This window comes from Anolis carolinensis, chromosome 4, assembly GCF_035594765.1.
Source record: "Anolis carolinensis isolate JA03-04 chromosome 4, rAnoCar3.1.pri, whole genome shotgun sequence".
Taxonomy (NCBI): domain Eukaryota; kingdom Metazoa; phylum Chordata; class Lepidosauria; order Squamata; family Dactyloidae; genus Anolis; species Anolis carolinensis.
The window spans coordinates 46816038-46841781 of record NC_085844.1 but is presented as its reverse complement, the minus strand read 5'-3'; the positions used below and the strand labels follow the sequence as shown (position 1 = coordinate 46841781).

Below are 25744 nucleotides of genomic sequence, written 5' to 3'. Positions count from 1 at the left end.
AGCCTGCTTCCCATGGGAAAGTTTAGGGAGTCATGCATCTGGACTCAGAAAATAGCTTTCGTTTCTGGTTCTCCAGAGAACTGCTCTTGGGCGGGAAAACGGGACCCTATTTAGGTGTTTTACCCACAAAGGGATCTTGCGGAGTCAATTCGTCAGCAACCGGAGTAGCGTGTGTGGACAGCTACTCCGCTTCCAAGCCTCCGTTCCTGTCGCCAAGCCTTCGTTCCCAGCTTTGTTTACTCCACGAATCCTGCCTTGCATTCTAAGACTCAGCCTCGTCTTGTTTCCCGGATTTTACCAAGAAATTACCACGGATCTTGCTCTTGTTCCTTGTTTCCTTGTTGCCTTGAATCAAGCCTCGTTTTTCCAAGAATCAAGTTACTTCCTAGCCTCGCTCAAGTTTCATGGACTAAAAGACCTTGTCATCTCCCCTCACTTTGCCTGGCAAAGTGAGTGTTTCGGTTATTGGATTACAACTTTGGACCTTAATATTTCATATTGAACGTTGTTTCTTTGGACTAATTTTGACCTTTCCTGAAGGGTCTAATTCTGGACTATTTTCTACACTTGTTTTTATTAACTTTATATATTCCTTCAATAAAGATATTAGATAGATTCTGGCCTCTGTGTATGGTTATTGGTGCTCTGCAGCCTGGGGTCTTGACACATAACACCAATCTTACTGCAGCTGCACTGGTTACCAATTGAGCACTGGATCACTTTCAAAGTGATGATACTTACCTTTAAGGCCTTACATGCTCTAGGGCCGATGTACCTGAGGGACCGCCTCACCCCCTACAAACCCCAGAGATCCCTCCGTTCTGAGGACCAAGACCTATTGGAAGTCCCCAGTTTTAAGACTTTGCGTCTAACAAACTGCCTTTTCAGCAGTGGCGACATCTCTCTGGAACACTCTGCCACCTGAAGTTCATGCCTTACGGGACTTATCAGCCTTCCGCAGGCCATGGAAGACACACCTGTTTTGGCAAGCTTTTGATTTCTGTTATTGATGTTTTTAAAAGATGCTTTTAGGATGTTTTAAAGATGTTTTTTAAGATGTTTTTAAAATGTTTTTAAATTGTTAGATTTTAGCCTGTTCTTGTAAACCGCCCTGAGCCCTAGGGGAGTGGTGGCATATAAGTTTGAATAATAAATAAATAAATAAATAAATAAAAACAACCAGCTCTTCAACCAAAGGTCCATCCAAACAGGCCCAAAATGCAGAACCTGTCTCTGTTTTTACTGTCTCAGTTTTACCTAATGATGCCTCCAGTAAAAACCATGTTTGGGAAGACTGGGGGGTGGGCGAGAAGGGGATTTCTTCCTCACCCCTCCCTTCTCCTCAGGCATCATTTTCCCACTCCAGGAGGATGCTAAGAGAGGCTCCATGGCATCCAGGGACTCTTTTTAGTAAGATTTAGAGGGGAAATTGAGAGCTTTGGGGTGTTTTCATGCCATCCCGATTTCAATTGGGAAGGCATGTAGCTCCTGCTCCCTCTCGGGAAAGCCTGGGATTTGGCTTGGTGGGTGGGGACTAGAATCCATGCTGAAGAGGGTTATTTTAACCTGGGTTTTAGTCATGTGTGGAAGGGTCCCAAGCCAAACAGTATGCTTGAGAATAGGTTTTAAGATTAGGAAGACCTAGTCCTCATCTTGAGAACACTCCATCAGTAACATTTTTAGGTGGATGATATATTTAACAACTGAAGAAACCAGAAGCCAAGATTATTTGCTTATTAATTAATATTAAGTTATGTCTGTTAATGACACTAATGAATAAATATTCAGAAAAAAACTTGTGACACCTGCTGTTTTAAAATTATGCATACACACATTCACATGTAGCATCTATATGTGTGATGTCTCATGGGCCTTGTAGTCCCGTTCCTAGCACTGTTGTGGCAGACGAAGAAGAAAACATGGGTTTTTCACCGGTTCAGCCAGAATCGGAGCCTCTGCACCTGGAGGATGTTTGCCCTCAAGAAGTCAGCCAAACAAGCCTTGGGCAGAATTCTCCCCCGTTTTCTCGAAAGGACAATTATAATAGAGATAGAGGAGCGAGGGAGGCGAATCGCCGGAGCCTCAGAATCGCAGCCAAACAATTAGCTGATTAGGTCTGCTTCCCTTGGGAAATTCTAAGGAGTCATGCATCTGGACAGAGTTGGGTTTCACTTCTAGTTCTCCAGGGAAAGTGTTCTTCTGGCGGGAAACGAGACCCTATTTAGGTGTTTTGCCGTGAAGGAAACCTTGCGGAGTCAACTCGTCAGCTTGAGGAGTGAGATCGTGTGTGGACTTCGTAATCCCCAGTTCCTTGTTTCCCGAACCAAGTTCCAAGCCTGCCTAGTTTGACCACGGACCTCACCACGGACCTTATTCTTGCTTCTTGTTCGCCTCGTATCAAGTCTTGTCTAGCCAAGTATCAAGTTTGTTTTCCAGCCTTGTTGTCAAGCTTCAATGGACTAAAAGACCTTGTCATCTCCCCACACTATTGCTTGGCAAAGTGTGTGTTTCGGTTATTGGATTATAACTTTGGACTCTAATATCACATATTGGACATTGTTTTCCTGGACTATATTTGACCTTTCCTGGAAGATCTACTTCTGAACTATATTCTTCACTTGTTTTTATTGACTTTATATATTCCTATAATAAAGATATTAGATAGAATCCGGCCTCTGCGCATGGTTATTGGTGTTCTGTAGCCTGGGTCTTGACAATATGTATATAATAAAAATAATTGCTATATTAATCCCCCCAACTGTGTGCACATTCATTCATCTTTTAGCCCCATAGTGGAGCATAGGGCTTATGTCCAAGTTATCTTGTACACAATAGCAGCATCAATCACATAATTATTAATACTTCTTACTACATGTATATGGACACAAATGTGATGTGAAAACGTTATGGAAAACTTAGATATCTTTGTGATGTTTCTCAAAGCGTTCAAGTAGAGCTCTTAATATATTTCCTGGCCGTTTTTGATATCTGTCTCGAAGATGTTCAATTGCAGTCTTTGCCTAGTAAAATGTAAAAAGCAAAAGGAGTAATCTATATAAAGTACAAATATTTTCCCCAAGGTACAATAAAAGTTTATGGTGGGATCCGTATTAGAATTCCCACACACCCACCCAGTAGCAGAAATACTGTGTATTTTCTCATTAACCAAGTATATGCATTTCATTGAACAATATTGAGCATGTCAAACTAAACTGAAATCACACCTAAAAAGGGCAATCCATACCATAGAAACAGTAGCAATCGACCATGGGCAGTTTTATACAATGCAGCTACCTTCTAGAAGTGCTGCTTCTATCCATCAGGGAAGGAATATAACGACATGTAAGGAACATGCTTGACTCTCTTTCATCCAAATAAGATGTTCTCTTTGGTCCAATCTATTGGCATATAATGCAGTATATGGTCACTGTAGATTCATAGAATGCAGTTTAATTGCATTGAACTGCTTTATATGAGTATGCACTGACCATATAATGTAGCTTTAAATTGCATTATATGGCAGTGTAGATGGGATATTTGTTACACATTACAAAGTAATATGATAGAAATGACATGTGTGTGGGTGAAATGACATGGAGTGAATTGGCATTATGTTTAAGAATATGGCAGTGTACAAGTCATAAGTGTATTTAAAAATATTAGGACATTTGGAATTGAGAGTTATTGTACAGTTGTTAATTGCACAAATAATTACTCCTTAAAGATTATTATTATTTAATAATGATAATAATAATATAACAACAACAACAATTAGTTAAATAAATTTTTGGTATATGGAATTGTTAGGCCAATTGGACAATGATCACAGAACTGTTGTGCCTAGTTCTGGTCTTAAGGATGTTCATCTTCTTTATATAATCTTCACATGAAATTGCTGACTTATGATGACCCTAAAATAATTCTACCACTGGGATTGGTGATGATGGCAATATCTGTCTAGAGCACTGGTTCTCAACCTGGGGTCCCCAGATGTTTTTGGTCTACAACTCCCAGAAATTCCAGCCAATTTACCAGCTGTTAGGATTTCTGGGAGTTGAAGGCTGTTGTGAGGGCTGTTCGGCAGTGGCACTCTCTCCCCCGGGCTGTGGTGGAGGCTCCTTCTTTGGAGGCTTTTAAGCAGAGGCTGGATGGCCATCTGTCGGGGGAGCTTTGAATGCGATTTCCTGCTTCTTAGCGGGGGGTTGGACTGGATGGCCCATGAGGTCTCTTTCAACTCTACTATGATTCTATGATTCTAAGACCAAAAACATCTGGGGACCGCAGGTTGAGAACTACTGGTGTAGAAGGTTTAATTATTGCTTTTTATCAGCCTGAGACTTATTCAAAGTAATCTATTGAGTTTGCATGGCCAAGCAAAGATTTGAATCCTGAGCTCCCAGCCCAAAACTCAAACCAGTTAACCATAGTGGCTCTCAAGAAAACAATGTTAAATTTCACTCTGGGTAAATATTCCTCCATGATTGATTAGGAGCCCTCAATGGCCTAGGGGATAAAAGCCTTGTGACTTGAAGGTTGGGTTGCTGACCTGAAGGCTGCCAGATTCGAATCCCACCCGAGGAGAGCATGGATGAGCTCCAGCTCTATGCGGGGACATGAGAGAAGCCTCCCACAAGGATGGTAAAACATCGAAACATCGGGCCTCCCCTGGGCAACGTCCTTGTAGACGGCCAATTCTCTCACTCCAGAAGCAACTCAGGTTGCTCCTGACACGAAAAAAAAAACTTACTTTTTCAGCCAGTTCCTTAGCTGTTATATTTGGATCATATGGGATAGGTTCTCCAATATATGTGCGAAATTTCACTGGAAACCCTCCATATGTGGGAAGGACTAGGAATCGAGTATGTTCATACAACCATCTTGACAACCCTGTACATGAAATGAACATATGACAATTCAAAGCATAGCTTATGAAATTATTCATGATATTTTGTTTATATCCTCCTCAATTTTTCTCCACATTTATGATTTTTGATTTTGTTCTAAATTTAGAGGGAGATGTAACAATCACATATTTCTACACAACTTGTACATAGTAGGAAAAGCATGTGGCAATGAAGTCGTTAGTTAATAAAGTTACTTGCATTTCATTACATTAAAATGTTCACTATTTGACATACATTTTGTTGAAGATGAAAAGTAGGAAATGTAGCTCACATGTTTTTCCAGTTGATCTGTATCCTTCACGAAGGTTTTGGGTAAACATAGGGATTATTGGCTTTAAAAAACAGAATACATACAATACGTTACAATGAATATTTCACTTTACTAATCTTCACTCTATTTTTTGTTAAAAAGCAGAGGCAAGGCCCCACACTCAGCTTTATTATAATAGTTTCCCATACATGATTCAAACTAGTAAAAAATGAAGATTTGCAAACTCCTTCAGGTCCCCAGAAATGGAAGAGAAAGAACTTTACTCCTTTCAAAGTTTGATTCCTTTCAAAGAGGCATATTAGTTTTCAAGGATGTAGCCAACTTCAGTGAACACTTGTCAAGGACAGAACGCCACAAGATTCAAAGTAACAGAGTTTATTAGATTACAGAACTCAAAAATGCCCGTAAAACACAAGGGCCAGGCAGTTTTTGCCTTTAGGAGCAAAAAGGGGCAAAAGTAAATGTTCAAAAGATAAACCGGATTAAACCGGAGTTTAATCCGGGTAAAAACAAACTGCTTACTTCAGCCTGGGTATAAACGAAACGAAAGCCAAGGAACAAAAGATACAAAGAATGCAACTAATTGGCAGCAGATTCCTCTCTGCTGCCAACACTGTGCTTAGAGTAACTTGCGTCGCTCCCCCACACACACAGCAGACAGGATCTCCAACACGAGTAAATCAGCCAAGGATTGTAGCAGTTGAGTAGACCAGTTCCGTTCCGTAGATCAAAGCCAGAAGCAGACGTTTGTAGTTTTTCCAAGTCCAAGAAGGGGGGAAGACAAGCCGTGGTCAGTTCAGTCCGAGTTCTCAAAGCAGGAGATGGCGTCCGTCAAGAAGACGACGGAAGGTCAAGCTAATAAGAGTAAGCACAGGTTTGCACAAACAAATGCCCACACAATCCCTCCCGCCGTCTGACCCTGGATTCCAATCAACTTACGTCACAGCACAGGAAAGCACACAAGTCTTCAGGGAAGCGTCCCACACACACACGGATCCCAAGCGTTTGCCCAGATTACCTTGCCCAACGCAATTTGCAATTGCTCTCAAGCCCCATTTTATGCCAGTTACAAATCTTCATCACTGTCAGCTGTCCTCCTTAACCCGGGCGTTTCCTCATCACTTTCCTCGTCAGAGCTGGAACACCTCTGACTACGCCCCACAGCATCCCCAGCTGTGGATCCCGTCCCATCCCTCCAGCTTGTCCATGGGTCTAATCCTGAAGGTCCCCATTCATCTTCCATCCCATCATGGCCAGTGGCACCCACTTCCTCCCTTACCCGAGTCCAATCCATCTCATCCTCCTCTGAGCTAACCAGCCCCTCCTCCATTCTCTCCGTAAACCCTTCGAAAGACTCCTCGTCAGATGGTGCTGCAAATATGTCTCGCAGTCTTTTTCTCTCTCGCTCCTCGAGAGTATCTGACTCTCGAGGAGTCTTACGCCCACGTCTGTCAGTAACAGAGCCATGAGGCTCAATCATAACACTATCCCCTCTCACAAAGGCCTCCTCCCCCGATGGCGGAGAAGTGGCAGTGATACCCTCCGCTATAGCACCACGACGACTAGAGGTATCAAGTTTCAACAGCGAACGATGAAAGACTGGATGGACCTTTAAACTAGACGGTAAACGCAAACGAAACGCAACAGAAGAAATCTTTTTAACGATAGGAAAGGGACCCAAATACCGAGGCGCAAACTTTCCCCCAGCCTGTTTAATATGTTTGGAAGATAACCACACCAAATCCCCTTCTTCCAACTCCTCCCCTGCCTGCCTGTGGCGGTCAGCCTGAGTCTTCTGCGTTGCCTTAGCTTCCAACAGTAAGCGACGGGCAACATCATGCAATGCAGCCATTTCCGAAGAGCGGTACACAGGGTCCGAAGAGACCACATTGGTCGACGGCGCCACACCTCCCCGTGGGTGAAAACCATAAGTTAGCTCAAATGGCGTATGCTGACTAGACGTGTGCACCGCATTGTTGTAAGCAAATTCCGCCACCGGTAACCACTTTACCCAAGCCGTGGGTTGATCTAAACAAAAACAACGCAGATACTGCTCTAAGAGCCCATTAACCCGTTCCGACTGTCCATCCGTTTGCGGATGGAAAGCTGAAGACACGTTTAACTTAGTCCCCAAACACTCATGGAAGTGTTTCCAAAAGCGTGACACAAATTGCGGAGCCCTATCTGAAATAATCACCTCGGGTGCTCCGTGCAAACGATAGATGTGCTTTGTAAATAGTAAGGCCAACGTAGGGGCCGCCGGAATGGTTGAACAAGGAATAAAATGAGCCAGTTTACTAAATAAATCCACCACCACCCAAATACAAGTATAACCCCCAGACTTAGGCAAATCTGAAATAAAATCCATGGAAATGATTTGCCATGGCCTCTCCGGAACAGGTAAAGACGATAACAACCCTCTAGGGCGCCCAACAGGCGTCTTACTCTGCTGACAAACGGCGCAGCTGTCACAAAAGCGCAGAATGTCTTGCCGCATCTTTGGCCACCAGTAGCTCCTGGTGATAAGCTGTACGGTCTTGAACCTGCCAAAGTGCCCAGCCATGGGTTCGTCATGGTGGGCTCTAATCACCTCCAACCTGAGGGTCCCTACTGGTACGTAAACCTGCCCCCTACGCACCAATACCCCGTCTTGATCCTGGAGATGCGGCAGTATGGTACGGTTACCTGCAGAGAGCAGCATCAGTTGCTCCTGAGTCCACACATCATCCTTCTGAGCCTCAAGGATCTGGTCATGTAACCCAAGCTCATTATCTACAACACACAGAGAGGCAGTAGGCAAGATGGTCTGACATACTACCTGCTCATTGGTCTTAAATTCCGGCTTGCGGGATAAAGCATCGGCCCGCAAGTTTGCCTTCCCCTCCACGAACTGCACCTTGAAGTTAAACCTGGAGAAAAACAAAGCCCAGCGGATTTGACGCTGGTTTAACTTCTTTGCTGTTTGCAAGTGCTCTAAGTTCTTGTGATCAGATCTGACCACGATCTGGTGCCGTGCCCCTTCAAGCCAGTGCCGCCACACCTCAAACGCCACCTTAATCGCCAACAACTCCTTCTCCCATATGGTATAGTTCTGCTCGAAGGGTGTTAGTTGCCGCGAGTAAAATCCACAGGGACGCAAGGTCCCTGAGGAATCCTTCTGAGACAATACAGCCCCCAACGCGTAGCTAGAAGCGTCCGCTTCTACCACGAACGGTCTGTCAACATCAGGATGGGTTAGTATGTTGTCCGATTGAAAACTAGACTTTAGTTGTAGAAACGCCTCGTGAGCTTCCCGCCCCCACACAAATGGCTGTTTCTTGCGCAGAAGCTGCGTCAAAGGTACCGTGAGCTTTGCAAAATTCGGAATAAACTCCCGGTAGTAATTAGCGAAACCCAAGAACCTTTGTACATCCTTCTTAGTCTTCAGCTCCTGCCATGAGTTGACAGCGTCAACCTTATGTGGGTCCATTTTAAGTTCCCTACCTGACACTACATGACCTAGGAACTCCACTTCAGGCACATGAAAGACGCACTTGGAAGCCTTGGCGAAAAGCCCATTAGCCCGCAGTCGGTGCAGAACCTGCTTGACATGTTGACGATGTTCTTTCTCGTCCTTAGAAAAAATCAAGATATCATCCAAATAAATCACTAAAAATTGATCAATTAGGTCCCTGAACACATCGTTCATGAACCTCTGGAATACCGCAGGAGCATTACAAAGCCCAAAAGGCATGACTCGGAACTCGTGGCATCCGAAACACGTGTTAAATGCCGTCTTCCATTCATCCCCTTCCCGTATACGGATTAAGTTATAGGCCCCCCGCAGGTCAAGCTTGGTAAAGACCTTAGCCCCTTGCACCCTTGATAACAGTTCCGAGATTAAAGGGAGCGGGTACCTATCCCGAATGGTGTATTTGTTTAGGATCCGATAGTCACAGACCAGCCTAAGTTCCCCAGTCTTTTTGGCTACAAAGAATACTGGTGCCGCAGTTGGAGAACTAGATGGGCGAATAAACCCCTTGGCTAAATTTTCATCTAGAAACTCCCGCAAAGCTTGCCTTTCCGGTACAGTCAAGGCATACAGCCTCCCTGCTGGCAGTTTCGCACCTTCTGCCAACTTGATGGCGCAATCATATGGCCTGTGCGGTGGTAATTTGTCCGCTTCTCTTTTACAAAATACATCAGAGAACTCCCCATACTCAGCAGGCACTCCCTCCATATCAGAATGAGTAACATTTAGAGTGCAACAGTCCTGCCTCTTTAAGATCACTTTACGTGTTGCCCAATCTACTTGTGGGTTTACTACAGCTAGCCAATCCATCCCCAGGATCACATCATATCTAGGCAAGCTCGTAATATCCCACACAAACGTTCCCGTTACTCCCTGCACCTCCCACGTTACTGCTGAGGTTTCATGGTTAACCACCCCAGTCTCCAGCAGTCTCCCATCTGCTCCTTCCACCCACACGTCGCATGCCTTGCGCACTCTAGGAATGCCATGCTTCTTAGCAAACTCAATATCTACATAGGAGACCGTAGCCCCTGAGTCCAGCAGTGCCAAAGTAGAAACAAGTTCCCTTCCCCCAACAGATAATGTAATGGGTACGAAAACATGCTTCCTCCCCTCAGTTGACTGCTTGAGGAGCCCTAGTGCGTTGGACTCACGTCGCACTAGGGCTGGCCTTTTCCCGAAAGCTGGGAAGGTTTCACATTACAATTTTTGGCAAAATGCCCAGCATTCCCACAGTACAAACACAAGCCCAGCTGCCTCCTACGGCTCTTTTCCTCTGTAGACAGCTTTTTAAAGACCCCAAGCTCCATGGGCTCTTCCCCCATCACCACAGGTGCCCTGGTTACATGCATGGGTGGCGCACACATTGCTTTTGAGTGTTTACGAGCCTCGAACCTTGCGTCTAAACGCAGCACCTTAGCTACTAAGGCGTCCCAGCTTTCAGCCGGCTCCAAGCGTGCTAATTCATCCTGGAGCATATCACTTAACCCGGCAGTAAACAAAAGCATGAATGCATTTTCCCCCCAATCCAGCTGGTGGCGATACAGGTTAAACTTATTTAAGTAATCCAAAACAGTCCCCTTTCCCTGTTTCAACCGATACAGAGCCCACCCAGCGTTCTCCGTGCGGAGAGGATCCCCAAAAGTATCAGTTAACAACTTTTTGAAATTATTCAAATTGTCCTTGACTGGGTCATTTCCCAAAATTAAATTAGTGGCCCATTGTCCTGCGGGACCGGTCAACAAACTCAAAATAAAAGCCACCTTGCTAGTGTCTGTAGGAAAAGCATGAGCACTGAGCTGAGAAAAATAAAGCTCCACTTGTGCCAAAAAGGTTGGCAACTTGCACCTGGTTCCGTCAAAGCGTTCAGGAGTCAAAACATGTCCTTTCACAGCCTGAGCTGTTTGGCTAACGGTAAAAGCCGTTTGCAATTGGTCTACTTTGGCCCGTAACTCATCCATCGTCTTCCTGACGGGTTTATTGCTGCAATAAACTTTTTATGGGCGTTGGGCAATCTGTCAAGGACAGAACGCCACAAGATTCAAAGTAACAGAGTTTATTAGATTACAGAACTCAAAAATGCCCGTAAAACACAAGGGCCAGGCAGTTTTTGCCTTTAGGAGCAAAAAGGGGCAAAAGTAAATGTTCAAAAGATAAACCGGATTAAACCGGAGTTTAATCCGGGTAAAAACAAACTGCTTACTTCAGCCTGGGTATAAACGAAACGAAAGCCAAGGAACAAAAGATACAAAGAATGCAACTAATTGGCAGCAGATTCCTCTCTGCTGCCAACACTGTGCTTAGAGTAACTTGCGTCGCTCCCCCACACACACAGCAGACAGGATCTCCAACACGAGTAAATCAGCCAAGGATTGTAGCAGTTGAGTAGACCAGTTCCGTTCCGTAGATCAAAGCCAGAAGCAGACGTTTGTAGTTTTTCCAAGTCCAAGAAGGGGGGAAGACAAGCCGTGGTCAGTTCAGTCCGAGTTCTCAAAGCAGGAGATGGCGTCCGTCAAGAAGACGACGGAAGGTCAAGCTAATAAGAGTAAGCACAGGTTTGCACAAACAAATGCCCACACAATCCCTCCCGCCGTCTGACCCTGGATTCCAATCAACTTACGTCACAGCACAGGAAAGCACACAAGTCTTCAGGGAAGCGTCCCACACACACACGGATCCCAAGCGTTTGCCCAGATTACCTTGCCCAACGCAATTTGCAATTGCTCTCAAGCCCCATTTTATGCCAGTTACAAATCTTCATCACTGTCAGCTGTCCTCCTTAACCCGGGCGTTTCCTCATCACTTTCCTCGTCAGAGCTGGAACACCTCTGACTACGCCCCACAGCATCCCCAGCTGTGGATCCCGTCCCATCCCTCCAGCTTGTCCATGGGTCTAATCCTGAAGGTCCCCATTCATCTTCCATCCCATCATGGCCAGTGGCACCCACTTCCTCCCTTACCCGAGTCCAATCCATCTCATCCTCCTCTGAGCTAACCAGCCCCTCCTCCATTCTCTCCGTAAACCCTTCGAAAGACTCCTCGTCAGATGGTGCTGCAAATATGTCTCGCAGTCTTTTTCTCTCTCGCTCCTCGAGAGTATCTGACTCTCGAGGAGTCTTACGCCCACGTCTGTCAGTAACAGAGCCATGAGGCTCAATCATAACAACACTTGATCTTTTCATTTTGTAAAACAAGACTTGCCCAACATTTGTTTGTTTATTTATTTATTTCCCATAATTATAGCCTGCCCTACTCATCCTGAAGGGGACTCAGGGCGGCCACACAGGCAACAATTCAATGCCAACATACAATTCAGAAATAACAATTACAATTAAAACCAATTATTAAAACATCCATTCTTAAAACATCAGTTATTAAAACATCAATTAAAATAATGTAAGTTCAAAATCATAGTCCAGGGTCAGTCCGTTAGTCAATCAGTTTAAATTATTATCATTATTACACTGTTACAGTTATTGCTCGAATGCTTGGTCCCATAACCATGTCTTAAGTTATAACATAGGACCACACCTTTCCTTAGTGAGGGCAAAATCATACCTATCTACCAGAAATTTTGGTTGAAACTCTTTTTTTGGTACAAAAACAAATAAATATCTTCCAACTTTGAAAAGTCTCTTCAAGAATTCAACTATTGCATGAATTCAAGTTCTCTGGGTACATCTACACTGTAGAATTAATGCAGTTTGATACACAGACCCAAACTGCAAGCATTTGCATCAGTCCAGGCTCCTTAACACTTGAAAAACATTATTATTATGCTTGGTCAGGGTGTAGCTTTGTTCAGTTTCCCTGGACAGCTAAGTGATTACAAGATTTGCATACAGATAAAACCCAATGATCATTAACTATTTGTATAGTTGCTGTCAATGGCCAGGTGGCAACTGGAATTTGGCTTTACTATGGGAGGGTAACCCTTCGCTTACTAGTAGGGTGGGGCTGCTATGGTGACTACCTAGTGTAGGAAGGAACACCTCCAAGAACTTTCTCATACATCTCCCAGATGAAAACTATCAGCCATTTGTTGTTGTTACTTGTTTAAATCACAACACAGAAATGAATGACTCAATTAGGCACTTTCCATTAGCTGACCAGAAACGTGTTGTTTCTGGAGCATACTTTAATTTGATATCTACAAAATTAATCTAATTTTTCTTCAGTCACATGTAACATCATAAAATGTTATCTCACTTACTCACCACTTTAGCATCTAAAGCCAGTTGAGCAAAACCGGTACGGTTACCCCACATCAGATTATAATACTGATCGCTAAAATTTCCCTCTCTAAGTCCACCAGGTGCAAGTCCCAATAAATTGCCTTTCTTCAGGATTTCCAAGCATTCTGCTTTGGTGTAATTTTTACAATGGATTGCATCAAGGGCCAATTTCAATCCTGTAAGAAAAGGAATATATGAAGCATGCAGTCCCACATTTATTGTAAAAGAAAAGTGTAGCCATTTTGAAGATATCACTCTTCCAATGGCAGTAACTTTTTAACATTCTCAAGCATGGCTGCTTTACTCATAAGAAATTACTCCTCTTCTCTTATTTGTTTTCACAATAGTTTCTCCCCTAAAATGTTCAGTCACTGAGAAAGGAGCTCTATGATGATCAATTCATTTGAAAAGGGTCAAAATCAGGTCCCACATTTGGCAGTATGACATTCTAGAGAATATTAAAGTGAAAAGGTATGTCTTAAAGAGGTTTGTTTCTTGTCTCTTTAAATAGAGGGCAGGGAGCAACCTGGGCTATTCAGACATGGAAGAATAGAGACTAGATTCTTTTTTGGTAGTTTAGATGTACTCAGTATTTCTCTTTGGGGATATCTACACAGGATGTATAATCTCAAAAGGGACAAAATCAGCTACTTTGCATTTATTTGATACATAGAACCTCATAACATGAGGAATTGTTAGCGTCCTAAGACGCTTCTGCCAAGGAGCCCTATGCCACCCCTCACACGATGTAGTCTCACTTTTGGCTGTATGCAATTGCTCAACTGGGGTGGCAGCATAGTAGAACGCTGTTTCTCCAACATGAGAGCCTCCTCATGTTTCACGTGGAACAACAGGGCTACTCCGGGGACAAGCCGCATGGCAACACTTCCCCATATGTGATGGGGAAGCATCACTGCCAGCTGGGAGTGGAGCAGGGCATGGGGTGCTGGGATTACCCCGCTGCGAAGCCGATTCATTATGGAGGCTGGCAAATCAGCATGGGGAACCTCATCAATGTGATTATGTCCGTAGAGCTATGTTGCTTCCAAATTTGTCACAGCAACTTAATGCGGTTGTGCTATAATTTAGTGAATGTTGGGGAATGCTCCAAAGCTTCCCCCTAGACTCCATGGATTTGTGAAAAGCAGGGCTAGTTTTAATTTGAAACAGGCTTCACTGTTTGCATAAGCCAATGCTACTATATCACATAAGGAAAAGGGGATGGCACTAGGGTGATCAGAAATATGCCATTTTTAATCACCATAGCAGCAGCTGCCATGAAGCCATAGAGAGCTCCTGGTCATCACTGCCTGTTTTGCCAATGTAAGCAAAGTCACCTACACAACTTAAGAGGGCAGAAAGGAAGAGTGGACCCATTGCCACCACTATGATGATGAAAAACAACGCAGATATAGGGTATTGTCTAATGAAGCCAAACCAAGTTTCTCCTAACTGGACAATGAGGACTCTGCTCTGACAGCTTACATTCTTCAGGAGCAGCAATGCTTTGGACTAGCCCCAGATTTTGCTGTTTGTGTGGATATACCTTTGTTTGTCTGTCTGAACCTAATCAATGCATGCAAAATGAAATAATTTTGCACCTGGGAACATGCAATATTTATTTTTCTTTCTCTAACAAAAATATTTAAGTCCTATTAAAATGTCTCCAAAACAAAATTGGAGATCTTTAAGACTTGCCCAATCTGGGAAATAGCTCCCAGGTGATCACCTCTTTTTTATACAATGATTTGAATCCACACCATATTTAGAATAGTTGGCTAAAATTTTCTAATGGTTCACTAAATTTTCTCAAATCAGTCTTTTGAAATTATTATATAGGATTATTAAGTTGTGTGTTGGGTTATCTAAGCAATCATGCATGCATTTTCAATGTGGGATGGTTTATGTAGTTAGTAGGCTTGCTCGATCCACGAAAAATTTGATTCTAAACTCGTTTCAAAACTAGAGGGGGGCAGCATTTCGTTTCTGAAGGCATTTCCGAATTTTGCCCCCCACCAAAAATTCGAAATTAACGAAAATTCGTTATTTTTTAAATTAATTCGTTAATGGCGGACGCGCATGCGCAGTGGCCAAAAAAAAACAGCACGAGGGGAGATTTTACACGACTCTCCCGCCCTCATTTTTTGAGTGATCTTCTTCAAACTTGGTACAGTGGTAGAACACATTTAACACTGATAGCTCACCAAAATTTGGAACGTTTCCCTTATCCTCTGATTTTTGGCGAATTTTCATAGCTTTTATAATAAACCATTTTTTAATAATTGCAGAAATCTGTTCCTGGTTTGAAAGTCTTATTTCCTGTTAAATTGGGTTGTCTTTACTGTGAAAGTCATTGTTCTACTTCAGAAACTTTGTTTTTGTGGCTGAAACTTTGTTAAAATGGTGTGTGTGTGATATATACTGTGTGTGTATATATATATATATAGTCCCTGCATATGTGTGTGTGTGTGTATAGGTAAAAGTAAAGGTATCCCTTGATGTTAAGTTCAGTCATGTCTGACTCTGGGGGTTGGTGCTCATCTCCATTTCTAAGCCCAAGAGCCAGTGTTGTCCATAGACACCTCCAAGGTCATGTGGCCGGCATGACTACATGGAGTGCCATTACCTTCCCGCCAGAGCGGTACCTATTGATCTACTCACATTGGCATGTTTTCAAGCTGCTAGGTTGGCAGAAGCTGGAGCTAACAGCGGGCACTCACTCTGCTCCCGGGATTTGAACCTGGGACCTTTCGGTCTGCAAGTTCAGCAGCTCAGCGCTTTAACACACTTCGCCATCGGGGCTCATGTATATATAATATACATACACATACACACAATGTGGAGAATATGTGGAAATGTAGATAGATAAGTTGGGAGCCACAGCGAAGGCACCTTCCTGGGAGCAAGGTCTAATAATAATAATAATAATAATAATAATAATAATAATAATAATAATAATAATAATAATAATCCCTTACAATATCCAAGATGGCTCACTGCTACAGAATCTTGGGAGGTTTAGTTTGGTATGGTACCATTAGAGAAAGCTAAGCTGTAGGAGTTGAAATCCAATCATTTATCCTCCCTATAGAATCAATTTTATATGCATTTTTAGCTACAGAAAAGCTAAAATCAGGACAGTAAAAGAACAACACCCAGAAAATGGGAATTCCAGACAGGAAACAATCAAGGCCAGCTAATGCCTCCCAACAAAGGATTCCCCCAGGTAGGAAGCAGCCAGGCTTTGAAGCTGCAAGGCTATTCAATGCTAATCAAGGTGACCAATTGCAACATTCACACTTGCCTCCCACAGACAAGAGTTTTTTCTCCCACCCTGGACCTTCCACAGATATATAAACCCCACTTGCCTAGCTTCGCACAGACGTCAAAACCTCTATGTCTGCCACAGATGTGGGTGAAACGTCAGGAGAGAATGCTTCTGGCACATGGCCATAGAGCCCGGAATACATACCACAACAGTGTGATCCCGGCCATGAAAGCTTTCGACAACACAACCACAGTATCCATTCAAGTTCATGTAGCGTGGTATGGAGACCTGTATTGGGGGGAGGGAGGGTGCGAATCTGGGCCCCTGGGAGCAGCCGAGGACGGGCCTGGCCCACACCCCCTCGCATCCCGGGCCTCTTCCTCCTCACCGCCGGGCCCCTCTCTGTCTCTCTCGGTCTCTCCAGGCCTGAGCTGAGGCGAGGCGGCGGCGGCGGCCATTTCCCCCCTCCGTCTTCCTCCTCCTCCTCGGCCTCCTTCCCCCTCGCCCCCTCCCATTGGCTGAGCCCGTGACGCCCCTTTTGCTGAGGGGCAAAAGGAAAGGGCCTGAATGTTGGGAGTTTGGGTGATTTGCAAAAGCTTTTTTTCCTAACGAAAAAAACGAAAAAACGGCCTCTCGCGATTCGAAACCGCAATATCCAGACGTGTGGACAATCAAGGTCGTATATTGCTTCAAAACAAACGAATGTAACGAATTAATAACGGGTAACGGGGAAATCGAATTATTTGAGCAAGCCTAGTAGTTAGTTATGTCTGTTGCTTAGTAACCTGAACAGAGCTGCATTCCAGAGTTGATGACACCATTAAGGGGGTTTTGCATATGAAATGGGAAATGGGTGTATCCTTTCTAGGGACACACAGGAAGTGATGTACAGATGCCTCTTCCTGTCTCTTCCTCTTTGCTCCTGACCATGCCATGCTGATGTTCCTGTATGTTAAGAGATATGTAGTTTCCTGAACTGTTTTTCTTTGGAACTAAGATGTTTTTTGCCTGTATGACCATCATCATACAAGATTGTGAGTAAACATATTTTTGCTATTTTATTTGATGTCTCTGATGCTTATTTTATGCGCATGACTTTTTAAAGGGAAAGGGAGGCTGGATATATTTGTCTTACTGTTTAATTTACTTTTTACCTCTGCTCACATAAACCCCTAGTCTTCTGCGTTTTTACTGCTCTGCATGAATGTTTAACCATATTGGAATCATAATCTTAACAGGTTATGAAAATATATTCCTATTATTGTGTAGTTTATAACATGATCTACCTTGAGCACCTTTATGTTTAATAGTAGAACAAAAATTCAAATAATAGTCATTTCTTACCTGGTAATTTGACCATAGTATGGTCAACTAGAGAATGGCATACTCTCCCCTTTTCTGCAAAAATGTTAGCTACAAGAAAGGCATAATCAAAAACAATAGCTCCATGGTAAAAAGTAATAATCCCTGGTCCTTCAGGTATATGTTCCATGCCAATAACCTCATAGCCTAAAAAGAGTATAAAACCCAACAGGTTAATTCAACAATCTTTTCTGACACCATATTAAGTCTGAAACATCTTAAACAACGGAAAATTGAAGCAAATTTTCCATAACCAGTAACTGGCCCATTTTCGGGCAAGTTTCTGACTATACAAAGACTAAAAATGTTTATGATGTAGGCTTTTCATCTTTTCAATGTTAGAGTTACAGATATAAGCATTTTGCACCTAGTTTTGTTGGTAGATCACCAATGTGCACTGAACTTTGGCAGCACTAGAAATCAACAGTATTTTTCAACTGCAGGATTTGCTGCAACTTCCAAAACAGCAACCAGGGTTGCTATGTCTGAACCCTGGAAAATGCTGGAATTAATAAAATGAAATGAAATTAAATATCTTACCATGTAATATTTTCCCACCTGCACTCACAACTTGTGAAATAGCTTGTCTTACTTTGTTCCAAGGTTCGCTGTAAGTGTCTTCTGGTAGGTTGGTCTTCTTCTTGTAAACATAAATTATAAATGAGCCGAAACAGCCAAAAATATACATAAATGAATATATTGAATATAACAATATCAAAGGCACAAGTAGCCACAAAGGATTGATCACAAATATCACGTATTCTTTCAAGTAAGTAAAATCAGTCCTGTTTGTCAGTGCAGAAGAAAACCAGGTGATCATTTCCTCACCTGGAACACCAGGTGTCTTCATTGCTGCCATTTCATGCATGTCAATAAAACAAACAAGTCGACTGATTTTTCCACAGAAATTGGATATTCTTCCACCATTTACCTGTAAAAGGGAAAAGAGAATCCTATTTATCATTTTGAACTTCTACATGGTATTTATAGTTACAAGAAACATAATAATATAATTGGAATTTCTCCCACCCCAAATTATATAAAAACTAAGGAAATATATCATTCCAATAACCACCATTATTTTACACCTAGTTTTGTTGGTATATCACCAATGTTCACTGAACTTTGACAGCACTATAAATCAACAAGTTATTTTGCCATGTGATTCAGAAACTTTATAAATAATTTATCTATGAATGCTTCTAAAGACAGGCAGTCTTTGGGACATCTATTTCCTGCATATAGTGACTGACTTCACTAGTGCATATTCTCAGATTACTGAAGGATTTACATCAGAGTAACCATTATTATATTTTGAGAACTCTATAAACAGTAGTATCACAGGGGAGAGGATCAGAGGGTGCAACCCACAATAGATGACACCCTCAAACTGCAGCAGACAGTCTATTAAAATGTTATGCTGTGTTTCAGCAATAATTTATTATTGTTTATAAAAATATATGTAATTAAAGAGATGAAGAAAACATTGTTTTGTAAGTAAAGGTTACAGTACAGTTTTCATGCACTGTACCTGCAAGGCTAAACTTCCATGCTAACTAACTTTTTGAACCTTCTAATGCACATGCACTCTGGTCAGAACTGCCCTTATTACCTAATTACAGTAATGATTTCAATTACATAGTTTCATCTGCAAACACTTGAAGCACACACTGTAGTTTTTGTTGCTGTCTCAGATTTTGAAAAACTCTCTAGTATTTTAGCTTCAATATTTGTTGCATAGCTGTTTGGATGTTCTGTGAGTTCGGCCATATGTGGGAACAGGGAACTTTGGGGAAACTGCATAACTTTCAGATAGGATGCATGACTCTGCGGGTTCATATTCAACACCAACACTTAAGGCTTGGGAATGCAATAAAATTCGGATGGTATAGAATTGGTGTTACATATGGTCTATTCATCAAATCCTTCCACTTGTGTGGTTGTATTCTGTGTCTGCTAGAATTTTCAGCTTGTCTTCAAGGTCAGACCCATTTTTCTGTACACATTGATTATAATTAGGACCACGTAGTTGAAGTCAAGGCTTTCTTACTTAAGATTTTAGCCCATATACCAATCAAAGTTACTGCTACCTCCTTCCACAGTCAATTCTAGAATCTAGAAGGACTTCCATGTTTCAAACTTGAACCTTCAGGGGAATCCCAATCAATACCAGCACTCCATTTATTCAGATAAGCAGATCCTTCCCTTACACATGCTTGTACCAGCCAAATTAAACTAAACCAAATGAAAGACTATTCACATCCTAGGATGGAGCCAGAAGTTCATGTGATGAAGTCAGATAACCTCTCTCCAATAATCAATAGTTCCCCAGCCTTCCTAGTAATAGAAAATAGAGCTGTGTTTCCCCAAAGAGGGGAATCCCGAATAAGCTTCAATATTTACAATCCTTTTATGTAAAAGAGATTACTCTTCCAATATTATAAGTATGAATTAGTCTCCTGTTTTTAACACTGTATCCTGCTTGTTGATTTTAATGATTGTTTTTATTGATGTTGATGTTTTTACTGGGATAATTGTTTTATTGCTTTGTTACTGTTATTTGTTTGTTTTATCGGGCCTGGCCCCATGTAAGCCGCCCCGAGTCCCTTCGGGGAGATGGGGCGGGGTATAAAAATAAAGTTATTATTATTATTATTATTATTATTATTATTATTATTATTATTATTATGTTGTTGTTGTTAAACCTTTTGGCACATAAATAGAAATGAAATCAGTTTACTATTAATAAAACACCAGTGACACCTAAACAGTCGCTGGAAACAGCACCCCCAGAACTGCTTTCTTTCTAAGCCAGTGGTTCTCAACCTGTGGGTCCCCAGGTGTTTTGGAATACAACTCCCAGAAATTCCAGCCAGTTTACCAGCTGTTAGGATTTCTGGGAGTTGAAGGCCAAAATATTGAGAAGCACTGTTCTAAGCCATAGCTTTCAGATCTTACTTGGCATAGGATAGTATAGAAATTTACTTCAGAATTAGCACTCCTATTATGGGAGAAAAACAGGAGACTAAATAAATAAATAACCAGGTGTCAACATTTAACTACAGATCCTGCATTGAGCCCAAAGTTGGACTTTGTGTCTCACAAGTTCCCTTCCAACTCATTATGACATTATTCTATGAGTGAACAGAGGAATGCTGTGTCTGCAAATGGTGTCTGCAATGGAATAATCAGACCAGTCTGACTTTCTATATTCTAGGGCCGTGGTTATCAATCTTTGATCCACCAGGTGTTTTGGACTTCAACCCCACAACAAGTGACATTTTGCCTATCTACAATATATTTTTTCATACATACATTTTGCCTAGAAATGTACAATGAATTTTATGGTCTTTAGATTCTATGGCTCACAGGTTCTTTCTTACTGGTTAATTTAAACACATCACCTTCACTGGCAAATCACACACATATTTACTTACTGTTCCTGGAATATTCAGCTCTTTCTTCCTTCTGCTATACTGGAAACAGCAGTAGATGCTTCTATCTTGTATCCAGTTTCTGACACATATCTATGATCCAACTAGGGGCATCTATGAAAATCTAGAGACTGAAATGGGTGTGGCACCACCATGTAGAAACCATCCATTATATAGGAGATAGATGCTACCTATTAATCTTGTAACAAAGAGGGTTCCACCTTTAGAGTAACAGGTGCTATTGTTGGAGAGGAAATGCAGGTAACTGTTACAGTGGATACCTTTCTAGCACTTCCCAGTCAACTTCTTTTTAGAAGAAAAAGGTTGAAAAAAGTGGCTATAAAACTGGAGCAGGTGAGTCAAAGCAAGAAGGAAATGCCTACGTAAACAAAGCACAATTCAAGAGACAGGCAGGGAATCAGTTAAAGTCAGTCTGTGTCTGCATACAGGAAGTCATGAGGCTTAATGTTTAAAAGTAGCAGGTGAAAAAAATGGAGATAAATGAAGTTGAAGTAAAATACAGAAGGCACTACTAGCTATTTCTAAAGTAGTCAAGGATCAATCAAGTGAAGCATCCAAAGGGCACAACATTCCTTATAGTGGAGAGGTTCAGCATCACAGTATTTTTTTTTCTCCAGTCTTGACAAGGAAACGGATTCTCTTGGAGAGCCAACGTTCTGTCCTAACCTGTATTGGATTCCAGATCCTCTTCTTTTTAGCTGGATTCCCTCATCTTGACTGTACATTTCTGTGGAGGCAGACTCTTTAAGGTAAAGCAAGCCAGAATAATATTTTATAAATATGGCATTACCTGGATCCCCCTATAAAATTCCGTGAATGCTGCAGGGCAATTGCATGATATATGCGATGTCTGGAAACACTCCACTCTAGAGTTGCTCTCTTCAGTGACAGCTTCCTTATATTATGTACTGAATGAACAGCCTGAGTTGTATAGCTGATTAAACTACTTCTTGTCAAATCAGTTGTGGCAAATTTCAAGTTCAGTGTGATATGGGAACATCACATGTATGCAAACATTTTTGGGATGTGATTGTTGAATCATACAATGTTAATTAAAACCACCTCCACAGATATTTCTGAGATATGTGTATGTGTGTTTTATTAGCAATCAGTAAGTTTCACTCTTAGTGTACATGTATTTATAATTTCTATTCAAATTGACATAAATCCATGTAAATAATATAATAATAACAATCCCTGTTAATGAAATAAGATAAACTACACTATGCATAGTAAAACAATAGGTGTATCTATCTACCCTGTAGAATTACTGCAATTCGGCCTTACTTTAACTGCTAGTGCCTAACCAAACAACAAAATCCAAGTATTCAATAGTATAGAACTATGGTAGTTAAAATGGGGTCAAACAGCTTTAATTCTGCAATTTGGATGCATCTGTCTTATTTTGTAGAGCAGAGCAAAGTTTTTCCTAAAATATCCAGCAAACAGAATCGGCAACCTGTTTTTCTTTCCATGAAAATATAAGCCTTTTGATGTTTATACAAGCTCAGGATGCCTGAGAACATTTGGGAATAAAACTTTTTTTTTTCAAAAGTGCTGATCCCCTCCAAAGTCTCCTAGGTTCTCCCAATTGCTCATCTGAACTAATGCAGCATCTGAACTTGTGACCAGAAATGGCAGCACCAGAATTGCTGGGCAGTGCTTGTTCTCGTGGCAAGGGAGGAGAGACTCAGGAGCAATTCATGGCTCCCAGAGAGGCACACACACACACACACATATGCACACACACACACCATGGGGCTGATCATATGGATTTAAAAATCCAATTAAAGTTGGTATCTATAAAATAATTGTGTTTTAACTTTTGTCTCATCCAACCATAGGGACAGTATCTGCAGTATCTCCTTTCCTGTAATTTGAACCCATTGTTCCGAGTCTTAGTCTCAAGGGCAGCAGAAAACAAGCTTGCTCCCTCTTCCTTATGACATCCTTCTCAGCCTTCTCTTCTGCAGGCTAAACATACCCAGCTCTCTAAGCCCTTCCTCATAGGGCATAAACTCCAGACTTTTGATTATTTTAGTCATCCTTTTCTGTACATGTTTCTGCTTGTTGACATCTATCTTTAATTGTGTGGCCCAGAATAGGACACAGTATTCCTGGTGAAGTCTCACCAAAGCAGAATAGAGGGGACCATCACTCCCCTTGATTGATCACATCATCACCTTGATTTGACTCTGTCCTAGGACACTTCCAGATGGAGCCTGATGGAGCCCTTCACACAACACAGGGCTACTTCTGGCATTGATTTTATTTGTATGCGCCAAGATCTTCCCATATAGGGTGAAATACTGGTATTTTAATAGATGTGTAAATATAATTTGCCTTTTTAGTGGAAATGCTAGAACTGACAATGTTTTTAATAACTTGATCTTCCTTAATTCCATTCCAACCCAGCCATAAGTTCCCAGCTTATCAGAAGCCTTTCTTCCTTCCGATGATCCTGTTTGCTTGTAAATGAAGAATGCCACCTAGTGGCCCAATGACTCAATGACAAGGAATCTATTTGTTGCAGTTTTCAGTTACAGTACCACTAGAGACCTCATCATATGGAAGTTTTCCTCTGTTGCTACACGCTTCAAAGAACTGCTTCCAGTAGTTGCTCCTGGGACTCTGTTTCCACAGTGTGTAGAAACAGGATGATTTCAGAGATAGGCAGAAATCAACTCCACTTCTTCCACTGCACAAAGAACACTTAAAAACAGGTATTTTTCCTTGGAGTGGGAAATGGTGGATTTGTCTAATAACCTTGTGACGTTTTAATGAAGGCATTCATGTGAGTGGACTGCTAATGCCGGGAACCGGACAGGGGGAGTGTGTCCCTGCTGGTTCTGCTGGACCTCTCAGCGGCCTTCGATACCATTGACCACGGTATCCTTCTGGGGCGCTGTGATGACTCATGGGCCATGTAGTCCCGTTCCTAGCGCTGTTGAGACAGATGAAGAGGAAAACTTGGTTTTTCCACCGTTTCAGCCAGAATTGGAATTTTCCCAGCCAGAATTGGAGCCCTTGCACCTGCAGGAGGTTTGCCTTCCAGAAATCTGCCAAACAAGCCCTGAGTCAGAATCTCCCCCATTTTCTCGCCGTAGTTATTATCAACAACAAAAAGGAGTTCAACAGGCTAATCGCAGAAGCCTGAGAATCGCAGCCAGGCATTCAGCTGATTAAGACTGCTTTCATGAGAACCTTTAGGGAGTCATGCATCTGGACACAGAGATTGACTTTCGGTTCTGGTTCCCCAGAGAAGTGTTCTTTGGTGGGAAAATGAGACCCTATTTAGGTTCCTTGCCCCGTAGGAATCTTGCGGAGTCAATTCGTCAGCTACCGGAGTAGGTTGTGTGTGGACAGCGCTACTCCCGTTTCCAAGCCTTCGTTCCTGTTTCCAGCCTTGTTTTGCTTCGCGGACCTTGCCTTGCTACCTAGGACTCAGCCTTGCTTTCCAGGACCTTGCCTTGCTTCCCGGACCTTGCCAAGTGTTTACCACGGATCTTGTCCCTGTTCCTCGTTCCTTGTTGCCTTGAATCAAGCTTTGTGTACCAAGAATCAAGCTATTTCCTTGCCTTGCCTAAGTTTCATGGACTAAAGGACCTTGTCATCTCCCCTCACCTTGCTTGGCAAGTGAGTGTTTCGGTTACTGGATTACAACTTTGGACCTTACTATTTCATATTGGACATTGTTTTCCTGGACTATATTTGACCTTTCCTGAAAGGTCATCTTCTGAACTATATTCTACACTTATTTTATTTGCCTTTACTTATTTCCTTAATAAAGATATTAGATAGATTCTGGCCTCTGTGTATGGTTATTGGTGCTCTGCAGCCTGGGTCGTGACAGTTTGACTCCGGCACCCTAAGCACCAATTAACCTAGGCCAGAATGTCTACCGGAGCCGGACCGGGTGACCAGCCACTCAGTTACACCATCGACAAGGATGAAGTGGACCGCATCCGAGATAAGCTCAATGCGCAGGACGGAGAAATAAAGGGATTGAAGGAACGCGGGGTCCGTCTCCCGGCCATGGCGTTGCCAACCAAGTTTTCTGGAGAAGCTTCTAAGGTTCATGTTTTCCGTCGCCAATGCCAGGCTTATCTAGAGGCCCGTAATGCCGAGTTTCCCCAAGAAGACATCAAGGTAGCGTGGATTTACAGTCTCCTAGACGGGCCAGCGGCCAACTGGGCGACGGCACTGTTCGACCAAGTCTCCCCACATCTGAGGTCAGCGCAACACTTCCTGGATCACCTTAAGGCGACTTGGGGAATCGAGGACAATTTGGAGGCGGCCGGCCACAAACTCCGGCGCCTCTCCCAAGGGGATAGACCTTTATCCCAGTACATAGCCGAGTTCCGAGTGCTGGCCCATAACACCGGCTGGAACGACATAGCCCTCAGAGGACAATTTCGGGAGGGTCTCAACATCGAGATGCTGGAGGAAATCTCCAAGGTGGATACTCCACACTCTCTTGAAGGACTCATTGATCAATGTTTACGAGCTGAAGTCATGCTGGCCAACAGAAAGCAATGGATCCGAGGCCAGAGCGGTAGGGCTGGAGTGAAACCTCCCGCTCCCACCGGCATCCAGCCGCGTCCAGTGTGGAGACCCCCGCCACCAGCCCCATACCCCAGAGGAAGCGAGGAGGTGCCGATGCAGCTGGGCAATGTGCGTCCCAGGTTGGATACTGCCGAGAAGGCCCGCCGCCAACGCCTGAATCTCTGTTGGTACT

General features: G+C 42.7%; 2 protein-coding genes across 2 annotated transcripts in view; one reads left to right on the top strand and one right to left on the bottom strand.

The window, feature by feature from the left end:
• Positions 1-1170: 1170 nt before the first annotated feature.
• On the bottom strand, positions 1171-21426 carry LOC100557832 (monoacylglycerol/Diacylglycerol O-acyltransferase). Its single transcript, XM_003224314.4, has 7 exons — positions 20989-21426; positions 18092-18482; positions 17534-17698; positions 12904-13097; positions 5176-5236; positions 4748-4887; positions 1171-3020 (listed from the first exon to the last, which is right to left on the bottom strand). Exons 2-7 carry the CDS (start codon positions 18417-18419, stop codon positions 2916-2918), a joined length of 993 nt encoding a protein of 330 aa, XP_003224362.4. The 5' UTR covers positions 18420-18482; positions 20989-21426; the 3' UTR covers positions 1171-2915.
• Positions 21427-21572: 146 nt separating this feature from the next.
• Positions 21573-25744, top strand: part of LOC100554962 (monoacylglycerol/Diacylglycerol O-acyltransferase) — a 56649-nt gene continuing 52477 nt past the window's right edge. Inside the window, exon 1 of the mRNA XM_016995656.2 lies at positions 21573-21755. The gene's annotated coding sequence lies outside the window, so the exon portion shown is untranslated. The remainder of the gene's footprint in view (positions 21756-25744) is intronic.